This window comes from Thermobia domestica, chromosome 4, assembly GCF_964235325.1.
Source record: "Thermobia domestica chromosome 4, izTheDome1.hap1.1, whole genome shotgun sequence".
Lineage (NCBI taxonomy): Eukaryota > Metazoa > Arthropoda > Insecta > Zygentoma > Lepismatidae > Thermobia > Thermobia domestica.
Window position 1 is genome coordinate 298,309,564 of NC_137457.1, and position 12,890 is coordinate 298,322,453.

General features: G+C 38.5%; 1 protein-coding gene across 1 annotated transcript in view; it reads left to right on the forward strand.

The window, feature by feature from the left end:
• The first annotated feature begins 1,289 nt into the window (after window positions 1-1,289).
• The window catches only part of LOC145684228 (serine/threonine-protein kinase Doa-like), a 51,671-nt gene continuing 40,070 nt past the window's right edge, over window positions 1,290-12,890 (forward strand). Inside the window, exon 1 of the mRNA XM_081756320.1 lies at window positions 1,290-7,654. Within this exon, the coding sequence (XP_081612446.1) occupies window positions 6,626-7,654 (1,029 nt within the window). The 5' untranslated portion in view covers window positions 1,290-6,625. The remainder of the gene's footprint in view (window positions 7,655-12,890) is intronic.

Below are 12,890 nucleotides of genomic sequence, written 5' to 3' on the forward strand. Positions count from 1 at the left end.
TGCAGATTCTGTTCCTATATTTTCAACAATATAGAATATATCATTAAACAAAATTTTTCTCTGGACAACTTTCAATATTGCTCAGGCTTCAGTGTTAATCACTGTTTGCTTGGTTTTAGATTGAATTTTTTTATGGCTTTCCGAATAGTGTACAGCATTTCAACAATATTATTTTACTTCATAGTTTTTATTTATTCATTTTTTTAAAGATAATACAATAACATTTGCTGACGTTTACGTAATATTAATTGAGAGTATCTTTAAAAGGAAGTGTTACGTGTCGGTTCATCGAAATTATTTTTATGAAATCAAATTTAGACTAGTTACAATCTCCACTTTACAACTACCTATAAAAGGACATTCAGTACTGTGAAAGTGGTTACTGTTACGAAGAAATTTCGTTATTGAGATTGTTGGAATCTGTACTTAGTGTTACTGCATAGGAAGTGATTCTCCACCGGAAACTCAAAATTAACGTGTTTTACGAAATAAAAAGTAACGGGAATACTAGTAAACCTTGATCGACCCCTATTCCTTACTAATTGTTAGATCATGACGAGTTTATTTCTGTAGTTTTCACTTTTAAGTGAAGAGGGGTCGAGTTGACTAGTGCAGCTTGAACCCAGACACCTACAAAGCACACTCGGCGCTTAGCTTATTGTTTTGGCTACTGTACTTGTTGGCATGGATTAGTAACATAGTTGTCCAGATCTTAAAGAAAAAGTTCACAAACTATATATCCCCCCCCCCCCCCCCGATAAGTCCACTTGCGTGCGACTTAGTATGATCGGAATTGCGATTGAAGTATCTGTATGTCAGTTCGAAAAACAGTTAACCTCGATATTTAAAACGATAAACATAGACTCACTCAAATGTGCAAACACTGTGTCCTATTTTTTCCTTCTAAAAATAAAGGAAAGGGAGTTCGACCAAACTCGTCGCGTAACACCCTCATAGAATCAATTCAAGTCTTGTAGTACTCAGCTTTATTTGATCCGTTCAGTTGCGTTGCTGGGGTATCTTAATTAGCTAATAATACAGCTGTGTGCAATCAGGAAACAAATATTATTACGAACATTCTACCATAATTAGCTCTAATGCTACGTTATAATATATAATCAACCCAATAATAATAATAATAATCTGGTACATCATTAAAAATTAATGAAAAAAGCCCCATAAGTACACTTCTTACATTTCTTTCCTAAGCTACCTTTATTTTCATTTTCATTTTACCGTATGAACTGTACCATTTTTAAAAAACTTTACCATTTTAATAGGAAACCTTTAGTTTCATTACTTTATCTACTGTTAAAATAAAACCATTGTATTGTAGTCTTTAACTCTCTCAAACAATTATTCATGGATTCAGTTCCGAAATAATTTAACCATAAGTACATTTGGTGTAGATACTTCGTAACGGCTCCAGTATCTACTTTCGTTTTGGAAAACAAGGCCATACATACATCTTTTTATCACATGTCTTCACGATAACTACGAATCTTTGCATTTTCAGCTGAAGTGCTTCATTGGTAGAGCGCTTACCCTCTGGTGCATGGAGTCCTTGTTCGATCCCCGCCCAAGTAACTTTGTGGTGGACAACATCGTGTCCATGGGTTTTCTCGGGGTACTCCTGTTTCCTCCCATAATGTTGTTCCATCATTCACTTGCTTTAATCATCGTCTCTCAGCTTGAAGAGCATAATCGTCGGATGTTAAATTGGCACTATTAGATTTCAGTAAAGTGCTTTAGTTTTGTGAACATTCTTGGCTTCATAAATTCCTACAATAGGTAGTAAGATTATTTTAGCCAATAGACGTTGGAGACCATACTGAAATACCAGGTACTCATAGTGCAAATGTATTTTCTAGTACGTTTGTTTAGGATGTCTATATCTTGTTTGTTCGCGTGCTTTTGAAACTGTATCGGAAAATACTTCAAAGATTTTAAGCTTTCAGACCTCCCAGGAATTCAATACACTTATAGTACAATTATAGTACACTTTACTTCGTGACCCAGAGGCAAGAAACATTTTTATACGTATACGTGGAGAGCAGATGTGAGACTACTGACGTAATTCTAATATGATTCTCTCTTCTCATGAAATCTATTTTTCTTGAGACTTAACGTCTCACAATTTTGCACCGACGCCAGGGAAGATTGTGATGGTGAATGATAATGGAGGAATGATGAAAGTGGAAGGAAACGGAAGAATTTCTGAGATCTGAGAAAATTTCCGCATACGGTGTTTGTCCCACTTGACGTGAGTTGGGATCAAACCAGGCACGCGCCATAGGTAAGCGCTGTACCACTGAGCAGTTCCGATCCCCCCTCCTTTCTCGGTCGTCAGTGTGCCCCAGTATTGCACTGAAAGATAACTTCAGTGTCTTGCCAGTATAAACGCGCGAAAATAAAAAAAATGAAAAGCTACGTGTTTCAAAATTTAATCGATCGAGCCTACAAAACTTAGGTAGAATATGAGATATCACTAAATATTAAATCTTCTTGTGTAGTCTTATGCTCAAAATCACTGCGTTATTTTTAGTATGGCAAAACGAATAAGCATACAGTTATATTTGAAATAGACCAGGCATGCTAGCTTGGTTAAGAAATATCACACCGGACATTAAAATCATGTGTGTTCGAGCTCAGGCAGTTATCATTAATCCATTGTAAAATTCAGCAGTAATTCTGTAGAGTTATGGCTGTTAAGTTATTTCAGCTGTTTTTGGGTGATCGGAGTGTCCGGGTCTCTCAGGTCACCAAGTTTGACAAGTGAGATCCAGACGCGAATTACCGAGAGAAAAGTCCTGACCCATGACGTCACTAGTTGGTTAATCTTATAGTTCAGTTTAACGAACAATTGACAGATCACAGGTGGTCTCAAATGTATCCAGCCGTTTGGAGGTCAGAATTGAAAATACATTGTGATTTTAAAATACAATTTTGAAACCGCATGTATATTATCTTGTTCGATGACCTGCCATTTTACCGGCAACACAATTCTGTCGCCACAAAACTTTCATAGCTTTTGGTGAAGAAAATATGACTCGTAGTTTTCACAATCCTGATTTGAAACTCAGTACAATTCAGGGAGTTTTACCGAGACCGAAACAAATGAGTCTCAGGTTCGTGCTATACGCGGAATTCATTTAAAACTTCTCAGAAAAGTTCTTTCATTTTCTGACGGGTCCGTTATTTAAGATTTATTCGATCTAGATGTCGGTGTGGTATGGGATACCCTTTCTGTTGATATCAGTTCCAGTCATTTCTTGTTAGGTGCACTCGCAATAATTGTCAAAAGCGTAGGCCCGAGTCTACCATTCTACCCGACGGCAGCAGCTCGTGACATACGATGTACTTCCAATTCCACCAAATAGACAGCACAATCTTCCTGGGCGGCGTCAGTGTAGGTTATCCCCTTTCGTGACTCGTGTTCAACCGCTCGAGTTCTTGTAAATTTCATTAAGATTTGCAGATAGAAATTCAATAGTGTGTTTTTGAGTCAGATCATGAGGCACCGAAACGTCCATAATTTTTTAATCTGCTTTCTTTAGATGATTTAACACTGTGTGGTGATGGACGTTTAGGTCATTAGCGATATTATGATTCCTTAAATATGCCCATCTTATTCCACTTTTGTTAGAATATCATCCACTTTTGCTGAGATTGTTCGTTCATTGTCAGAAGCATCTTGGATATCGTAATTTTCAGAAGAAAAGCGACTGAAAGTTTTGTGGTTGATGCTTTGATAACTTATCTTGCCCATAAACAGCAGAAATTTCTGTATTGTCTTGCGCATCATTTGTACCTTTATCAAAATAACTTGTAAAATGTAGCACAGTTTTACGGAAAGCTCACTCACCTTTACAGTATAATACCTTACGTCTCATAATAAGAATTTCAATACTTTTTGTACGTCTACTAGTATATCAGGCTGCGACTCAAATCTGAGATTTGCGACAGTAACGTCATCACGTGCGCATGCATGATGTATTAGGTTCTTATCTGTAGCATGTGACAAAATTATATTACAGTTCGATGAGTTGTAGTTTCAGTAATTGAGACATTATTCCTGGTTTGATTATAAAAATGTATTATCAGAGGTAGGATGCGGATGGAAGAAATTATATTTGCATGGTATTCAAAATTAAATGTTTCGTCTAATTCTTATGTACTCTTTTTATAAATTGCTGGTTTTCAACCTTGATTATAAAATACCTAACTTACTGATTACTGGATATATTTGGATCTGGAGAAGCAGTTAGGAAAACGACAGTCTGTAATATCAACATAACAATTTCATCGTCAGTGGAATTTTCCTTCATTGTCACAGTTTCTAGGTCTTACGTACAAAACACAAGACTGGATCATTTGGCATTCTGAAGCAAAGCTAATTTTAGAATTATACGCCGTGAAATGCGTGTGAATGTTTATGAAGTTGCATCAAAAACATCTTCTAAAAAATAAATGAAAACGTGTCTTGGCACGAAAAGCTTTATACTTGAGAATTACAGAATTGAAGTATGTTTATTATTATTACTATTTTATTTTCGGCCCATAAAGTTATGAGGTATTACTTGCAAATCGTGAAATACAGTAGCAAATCGTGAAATACAGTCAAGTTCAGTCCATTGTGATTAGAATAGGAAAATATGGAAGGTAGCTTGAGCTTAATACACATAGATTCAGTGCACTTGGTTCCATGTTTAATTTCCATATCGTGAGGCAATTGGGAAGTTAAAATTGTACAATATTGCTAGTTTTTGACGAAAGATTATTACTTTTTTTCCGCAGAATTTGCTTTTATAAAGTGCTCAGCTTCGTTTTCTGCTAGCTACTACAGGTAGAGATGTGTATGATATATTTTTTCGTTTAACTTCTATATTGTGATAAGCACTTTTAGAGGAAATGGCTGCTCACCATAAATACATTTATTCTACACATTTTAGCCTTTTATATTACCCTAGCCAATTGCCTTTCTTTGGGGCGCCTATTTCTCTGGCGAGCTGCAATATTCTGCCTGTATTTGGGTATGTTTTTCCCTATAAGATCATAACTTCTATATATTAGTGGCGAGAAAGGAATCCACAGTCTTCGTATGGAAAATGGATTAAGATTAATGAATGTTGAAATTTTCGAGGTCCTGATCAAAAGTTACACGAAGCTCAGAGTGGCTTCGCGTAGCGTAGTCGCTAACACCCTCGCCTTTGGTGTGAGCGGCTCCTGGTTCGATTCCCGGTGAGTACACGATCGAAAAGTGTAAAAGCTTTTTCAGGCCAGCCGTCCTGAGCGACGTTTTCCTGGGATTTTCCTGATTCACAGCAGGCAAATGCCGGGATGGTACGTAACATAGGTCCCAGGGCGCTTCCTTCCTTCCCTTTCCTCGAATAGTGTAATCGGAGAGAAACATCCCACATATGTGATGGGCTATGGCCAAAGATGCCGAAAGCCCGGAAATCTAATCCCTAAATCCTGAAATGAAGCTCAGGAACTGATCCTTTTTTGTTGTAGATTTATGTGAATTTTTAGTGTACTTCTACAACCATTAGAATAAAAGTTAAATAATCAGTTTCTCAGTTTTGCTACATTGAGACTTTTGATCAAGACCTCAACAACTGTAACACATTAAATTACCTAGTTTTTCCAAACCTGTTTTCCGCTAGATTTGCTGTATTTTATCAGCTTTTGACATTTATTACTAGATCAACTATCTTTATAGTGAACAACATAAGAAAACGGGGAAAGAGAAAAGTGACTACTGTACTTAGCTCTAAAACGCTGCATTATAATTGTAGTAAAGGCTTTTCATTTAGCAAAATTTTGAAATACGCAAAGGGCTGCAGACAGAGTTCTTGAAGCTAACGAATGAGTTTTTGAAGTAAAATTCCAAGATTCGTTTCGCGCTTAATAAACCATATATAATGAAGCTCGACACCTACGAATCTAGTTATTTTTAGATTGTTCACGAGATGCTTTAGAGATATGGACAATCACATGGCATGTTAAAAGGCAAGACGGAACAGGTGATGAGTTTTAACTATGGGACTTCATTGCTCATTGAAGAGAGGAAGCAAAGAGATATTTAGGTGTTTTGACCGGAACTATATGAAGTGGGTAGGAGTTGCATTCCCTAGTTCTGGCAGCTTGTCTTCTGAGCCTGCTGCTCTCAGCTTGTTATTTTTAGCGACATATTTGGCAGTGGGAATAGTGTGAGTGCGCCTTCCCAGCCCGGCTTACCGTGGTATCTTTAGGTGCATCCCGCCGTGCTATGTTGCCATATTTCAATTATTATTCCCCTCTAGTTAATGTTTGTAAATACAAACTCAGCGTTTCCTCCAAAACTGCTGTTCGCTGTATGGAGCAGGGAGGGAGAGGTTATTTGAGGAAAAGACTCAACTCTTTTTTTCAATACCGACTACGATGGCAGTGCAGGTAGGGGACCGTGGCAACGTAGGAATCCAGGTCCCCAGAAACTCGTGTATTCTCACCTCAACTTGTTGTGTCCCCAGGCCAGAAGGCGACAAGAAGTACCAGTGGTCAGAACATAGCCAAAGCTATCTGTTTCATATCATTTGAGCAGTAGTGTTTGATCGTAAGTGTTGTGTTGTGATCGAGGAAGACAATGGCGGCGTCGCGGCCGCGGCGTCAATATACGCGGTCTGCGACGAGCAGCATGACGCAACTGCTAGCTGATTCCGACGTTGTCCGGACCTGCACGAGCCTCATCCACCGTCTTACCACCCGCGTCCGTGGTCCTTCAGCCAACCCAGGTGTTGACTCTTCTGCTACTAAACTCACAGTAGCACCAACCAAGTCTAACATTATGACAGACTTCAGTAGCACTACAACTTCTACATCTATAACTAGATCGGAACGCGCTCGGGAGAGGGCGCTTTTGGAAGAAAAATATGCGGCGTACCTTGAAAAATACTCCAAGTACTGGCAAAACGAAGATAACTCAAGAGAGGAACAGTGTACAGGACCAACACACGCTTTAGCGAAGAGTGCCACCAGTGTGGTTCTTGCTGAGAAGGCTTATCCTTACGTTAGTATTATGAGGACCATGAATGAGCGGAAGGACGAAGGAAAACAGTTCAGAGAAAAGACGCCGTATCGGACGAAGTATGGAGCCGAATATAAACCTCGTTTCACAACTGCTACTGGGAATACCAACTATATTCGGTCGACACGTCACAAGTCGGCCCATTTACCTGATAAGGGAGCACCGGAAGAGCGGACTGAAGAACAAACTTCGAAGAATGAAAATGTAAATCGACTCCCCCGCCATCCTGGCCGTGCTGCTCGAATGAGAAACAGTGAACAAGGTGATCGTCTTGTGTCTCGACATGTACTGACAAGCAATACAACCTCAACAAGAGCCAAACTCCGTCCTTTGGAATTGAAGCCTGCAGAAGATCCAGAACCTCCAGTAAAACAGGATAACAACAACAATCCAGCGGAGAGAGAGACGAAGAGGAAAGAAATAGAAAACCTTATAATGAAATATTCAATTATAGATGATATATATACCTCAGCCAGCGCAACACGAAAGTACCAACAGAAGTACGGACATACTTCTTCAACTAGTACAACTAAAACTCTTGTGAATCAACAAGTAGAAAGTGATATTTCCCGTAATGTTAATTGTACTGTGAGTAGATTTGATGAAACTATTCAGTTTGGAATGCATGACAGTGCATGCTTCTTTTAAGTACAAAATAAACTTTGTGGTGTTGTTTTTGTGTGTCTTGTTCGCATGTTGCATAACATTCCAAGTCGAGGTGTAGTCTGTTGGATTTTGCTCCTATTTGCATTTGAAAGTTTGTGTAGTATTCCAGAGTTCTTTAAAATTTCGAACAGATTCTATTGAGAGATACAGGTTGCCCCACTTCTTCGTGAACCGATAATAGTTTTGCTGCAACAGTAGTCCTTACAGAAATAATATAAAACTGTAACAAGTGACGATTTTAGATTTTTCGGGGGGGGGGGGGGAGAAGGCGGCGTCATAAGTACCTTTGAAATATTTTTCAGTGATAAGCTGCGAAATTCAAGTCACTGTTCGATAGGGCTTCAGAAGGCATTGTTTTAATGAAACATTTTTCATTAAGTAACTATTACAGAATCATTATTGTTACTATGTCCAGCATGTTCAAAATTATAGTTTTTTTTTTGGGGGGGGGGGGTAGGACCGTTAATTTATTCTGATAATTCGGAACGTTGTATTTTATACGTGGGCTGTAACGAAAATTCTTGGACTGTGAAATTTTGATGCACTTGGTTTTAATTGATTTTTTGTAGGGGGTTACAATGCCAAACAGTGGGAAGAAAGGACATTGTTAATTTTAGAAGTTAGCGATTCATGTATGGAGTAGGATCGATGAATAAAATCATGCCTTGGCATGAGTAAGTGAAGTTGGCCTTCGTAGTTGTGAGACTTGTGTTGAGGTGATTCGAATAGTTATTTCTGTCCAAAGTGGTTGTTTTGAGTTCCTTAGTTTCGTGAGCGATGACAGTCCAGACAACGTAAGATTGAAAAGGACCCAAAATATTTCGTTTTTGTGACGTTGACAAATCTTGGAAGTTGTATGTTCGTTGGTTTGTTTACGTAATTTAATGAGTTCAGGGCTTGGTAATGAGTTCAAATTTCTTGGAAGCAAGCATGTTGCTTGTACAGTCCGCAGCGAAAAACCTGCAACATGAGCATGTAAGTGTATTGTGAAACTACGAAGTATTTTGCTCCAAAATACGTGTGCTGAGGAGGACGCAGAGGTTTCTCCTGGAAGATTCGTGCCACTTAGAAATTATGTTGATTCTCCACACTGTTAGGTGTAGTTTCACAATAAACTTATATGCTCATGTTGCAGGCTTTTTGCTGCGGACTGTACACCTCAAAACAAAACTATATCACCGGTTCCAATATGTCACACTCACGATGCTCTCTTCTTTCGTCCAGAGTCCAGTCTTAAGCTTCTTCACTAAGCTCACCCATACTTGTTGAAACTTGGTGGATAACTTGGAAAGGCTATGAAAAATATGGAAAATGAGCAAAGTAATATTTACAAAATGCTATTAAATAAACTAACAAGTTTCCAAATCTTTATGCATATATAATACCAATAATTTGCGTGCAGAGTTCAGAACGTTATCATCGCTGGGTTCCCAGATTTATACACCATATGGAGAGTCTTGAAAAATAATTTAGATCATATAGTATTGTTGTGTACATATACCTTGTTCACTTTATAAATTTTTATATTATGTTTACTAAAATAAAAAAAAAAAGTTGGGATAAGCTTAGGAAAGAGCCTTGAGTGTTGTACGTAAACGAGGACTTCACATTTATTCATTAGTTTCCTCTTCGGGTTCTTCAGTTTCCCTCTACCATCTTCATTCCATCATTCAGTGACTTGTTATTGAAAAATAGTCACTCGTCCCCCCTATCCCCAAAAGCATTTGACCGCAGGTAGTTGAATAATTCATTTATTTTTTCTAACAACTTAAAAAGTTACAAGGCATCTTGGTCACCAGGTGTCTTGCCTCCATTCATATGTACTATTTTTTGGGGGCGCGGTGGCTCAGTGGTAGAGCGTTCACCCCCGGTGCTTGGGGTCCCTGGTTCGATCCCAGCTCGCGCTGTGTGGACTTTGTGGTGGACAAACACCGTGCACGTGGGTTTTCTCGGGTTCTCCCGTTTCCTCCCACTTTCTTCATTCCACCATTTCATTTATTTCTCATCATCACCGTCTCCTTTAGCCTAACCGGCATAACCGTGGGACGTAAAACTAAAGATTTCATTTCATTTTTTACTATTTTTTTCTGCTATAATTAGAGCACGTGCTATTAAATGAAATTAAGAATTGTCATTTACGTACGTGAGTTTTACGAATGGGTATTCTGCCAGACTCCAATATTTGTCCAGCGCAGCTAAGTGGTTTCAGTAGAACATGGGTCAGAATTACCAGCTTCTTTTGCCTGTTTAAAAGAAGTAATAGTTACAGTGCCTAAATGTTTATTTCCACTTTACTGTATTTCTACGGTAGATGGGCTTTTTCACATCTAAGTCCAAGATCCTTAACATAAACTTTTTTCGATATTAAAACCTAATTTCATGATATGGACTTCAGCAATGAGTTAAGGGGGGGGGGCGGTGGCTTAGTGGTAGAGCGCTTTCCTCTATACATGGGGTCCCTGGTTTCATCCCCGGTAAAGTAAGTGTGGTGGACAACATCGTGTCCGTGGGTTTTCTCGGGGTACTTCCGTTTTCTCCCACTTCATCATTCCACCAATTCTTCCATGATCATTCACTTGCTTTAATCATTGTCTCCCTTAGCCTAAAGAGCATAATCGTGGGACGTTAAACTGGAATATTTCAATTTTTGAGCAATGAGTTAATTACCCATTATTTCAAAATGAGTGGGAATCTCTTGTCTCGACTCCATTTGAATGGATGTGGAATTATGTTTATAACGTGGCCCTCTTGATTATATGGTTAACACACCTGGTCGCGAGAGATCAGGTCAATTCCCAACGGGGGCACATGTTCACATTTTTGTATTTTTTGTGCAGAAATCAATCTATCAGTTCAGTGCTACTATTCAATGCGTTTTGAATGATCAGTCATATCTAACTGCCCAATGCAGAACAGGACATAGGTGCGCACCTTTACATCCGAGAAATAACAGAACGATATAGGGAGGGAGGAAATGAGGTAGGAGATTGGAATAATGAGGTGGTAATTGTGTTGAATTATTGTTGTGGATCCACGAGCAGTATGCTTGCAAAACCATCTACTACGCTGTCGATGTTTGCTTGTTACCACTGTCTTGCAACATCCGGTTTCATGTGTGAACCTTCTTCGCTCTATGTAGTTTACTGAGAAGGGGATGTGCATACTTGCGTCACAGAGCATTCACTTGACAATAGCTGAATTAGATTCAGTGAATTGTTTTCGGATGAGTACGTAGTGTTTAGTTTTCGAGATTCGTTTACCCATTCTAAAACACCTGTTCGGTGTTTATTGGGATAACTTGATGTTAATACTTGTAGAAAATTACAATATTTTCCTTAATTGTATATTCACTGTACCTAGATTTACCGTTAAACATGCCTCGAGGTAACTATTTGGGAAAATTTCATCGGAGTTGAGCTTGAACCATGAGGCGAACGGAGCCTTATATAGTCTTGGCAGTGATTGATACTTGCTCTGCCACTGGGAAACGAATCTCAGGGTCTCTGAACTAAAATCACGTGCACTAGCCACTAGGCCAGTTAAGAGGCCGAGAATTCCCATTTATATTCATTTCTAAGTTGTACTCCGTCGCATTTTAAAATGTCTTATCCTGATCATCTTTTTTAGAATGTTAATATTAGCACATATGCATTCCATTAATTGTACTGTATAATAAAATAGTGTATACTTGTATTCAGAAGATTTTTACGTTGCAAGTAGAAAATATTCGCTGCTGCAATACGGTGCAGTTGATCACATCGACTCTCCTGCTGTACTTGAGTGGTTGTGAAAGTTTTAATTACAACATAAGTCTACAGTGAGGCATGTTTATCAATGTAATGAGGTTTTATTCTTCTGGGAGTGGTTATAAACGATTTAGTTCAAAATGTTAATCTTGTTGTGGCATCAAAACCAGCTCTGACCATTAGCCCGCGCTTATGCTGTAAACAGTTGGCAACTGGAGTTGCTGCGCTGTTTGTTAGTTGCGTTGCCCAGTATAAATATAACTTTCTATGCTCTGTTGCAACTTCAGTTGTTGCCAGTTGCTTTTACTTTAAATATGCCTTAAATCGTCGTTAAAAATTGGTTTAAAGTCGTCGGGGAAAGATTAGATAGATTGCACAAAATTCTTAGTACGTCAATAATTAATGTTTGTTATTCGTAAAGAAAGTGTGTTTTATTTGGGTTAGCATTCAGCGTGAGAAGATCATATTTGCTGAAAGTCCTATAAACTCTCAAGTACGCACAATTCTTAACATAGCTTCAAGATTTCCAGATTTTCCGCTGTAATGCGAGTTCTGGACACCTGCTTAATCAGTCGTCAGCATCCTTGACAACTACTGTTTATTTCAAAGTAGAGGAGATTGTGCCAAATTGGCTTCCGACCAGTCTTTTTGAATAGCGGCCTGGAAAGAGTAGAGCCACTAGGCTGTTCTGTACTATAGCAGCATCACTTAGAAAATTTCCCTGATTCTTCCCCTTCCCCCCTTGATATAAGAACTGTTGTAGTGAGTAAATCAATATAATTAATCCGAAAAACCGTTTTAGACAGAAGTAAGTTAGAATTTAGGGTCAGTTATTTACTCAAGTTTCAGCATGGGTTCTTGATTACCTATCAGGTAAGGATAGATGCTATATGCTTGTCAGCAATTGATGATCAAGTACACTAATGTTACTAATGCATTACGAGAATTTCTATAAGATTAGTCATGTTTTTGCGGGATTATAGTTTAGCACCTTTTCAACACAGTCTATATGAGATGCGGACGTAGTATATAGAACCCGAACCATAGCATGCGTTCAGATTTTTCAAGACTCTGCAGGAAATCGAACACGAGATCACGTCCACCAAGGCGCACGTGCTAGCCACTAGATCAGCGGGGAGGGCGTGAGTAGTTGAATACAAGTTATAGAACAAAATGTTAGTTTCACTGATCACAGGAATTGAAATAATTTTCTCAAGTTCAATTTACGACAAAGGATAGTGTCTACCTTGGTCAATATCGAAATCTACGGTTGAAGTGCTAGCTTAAACAGATTCAAACAGCAATTTGACCCCATATACATATCACGTTAGTTGCTTTTCTTATATTTTCTTTCAATACAAGAGAAATACACTTAATACATTGAATATATTCCATCCTTTGTCCCGTATACT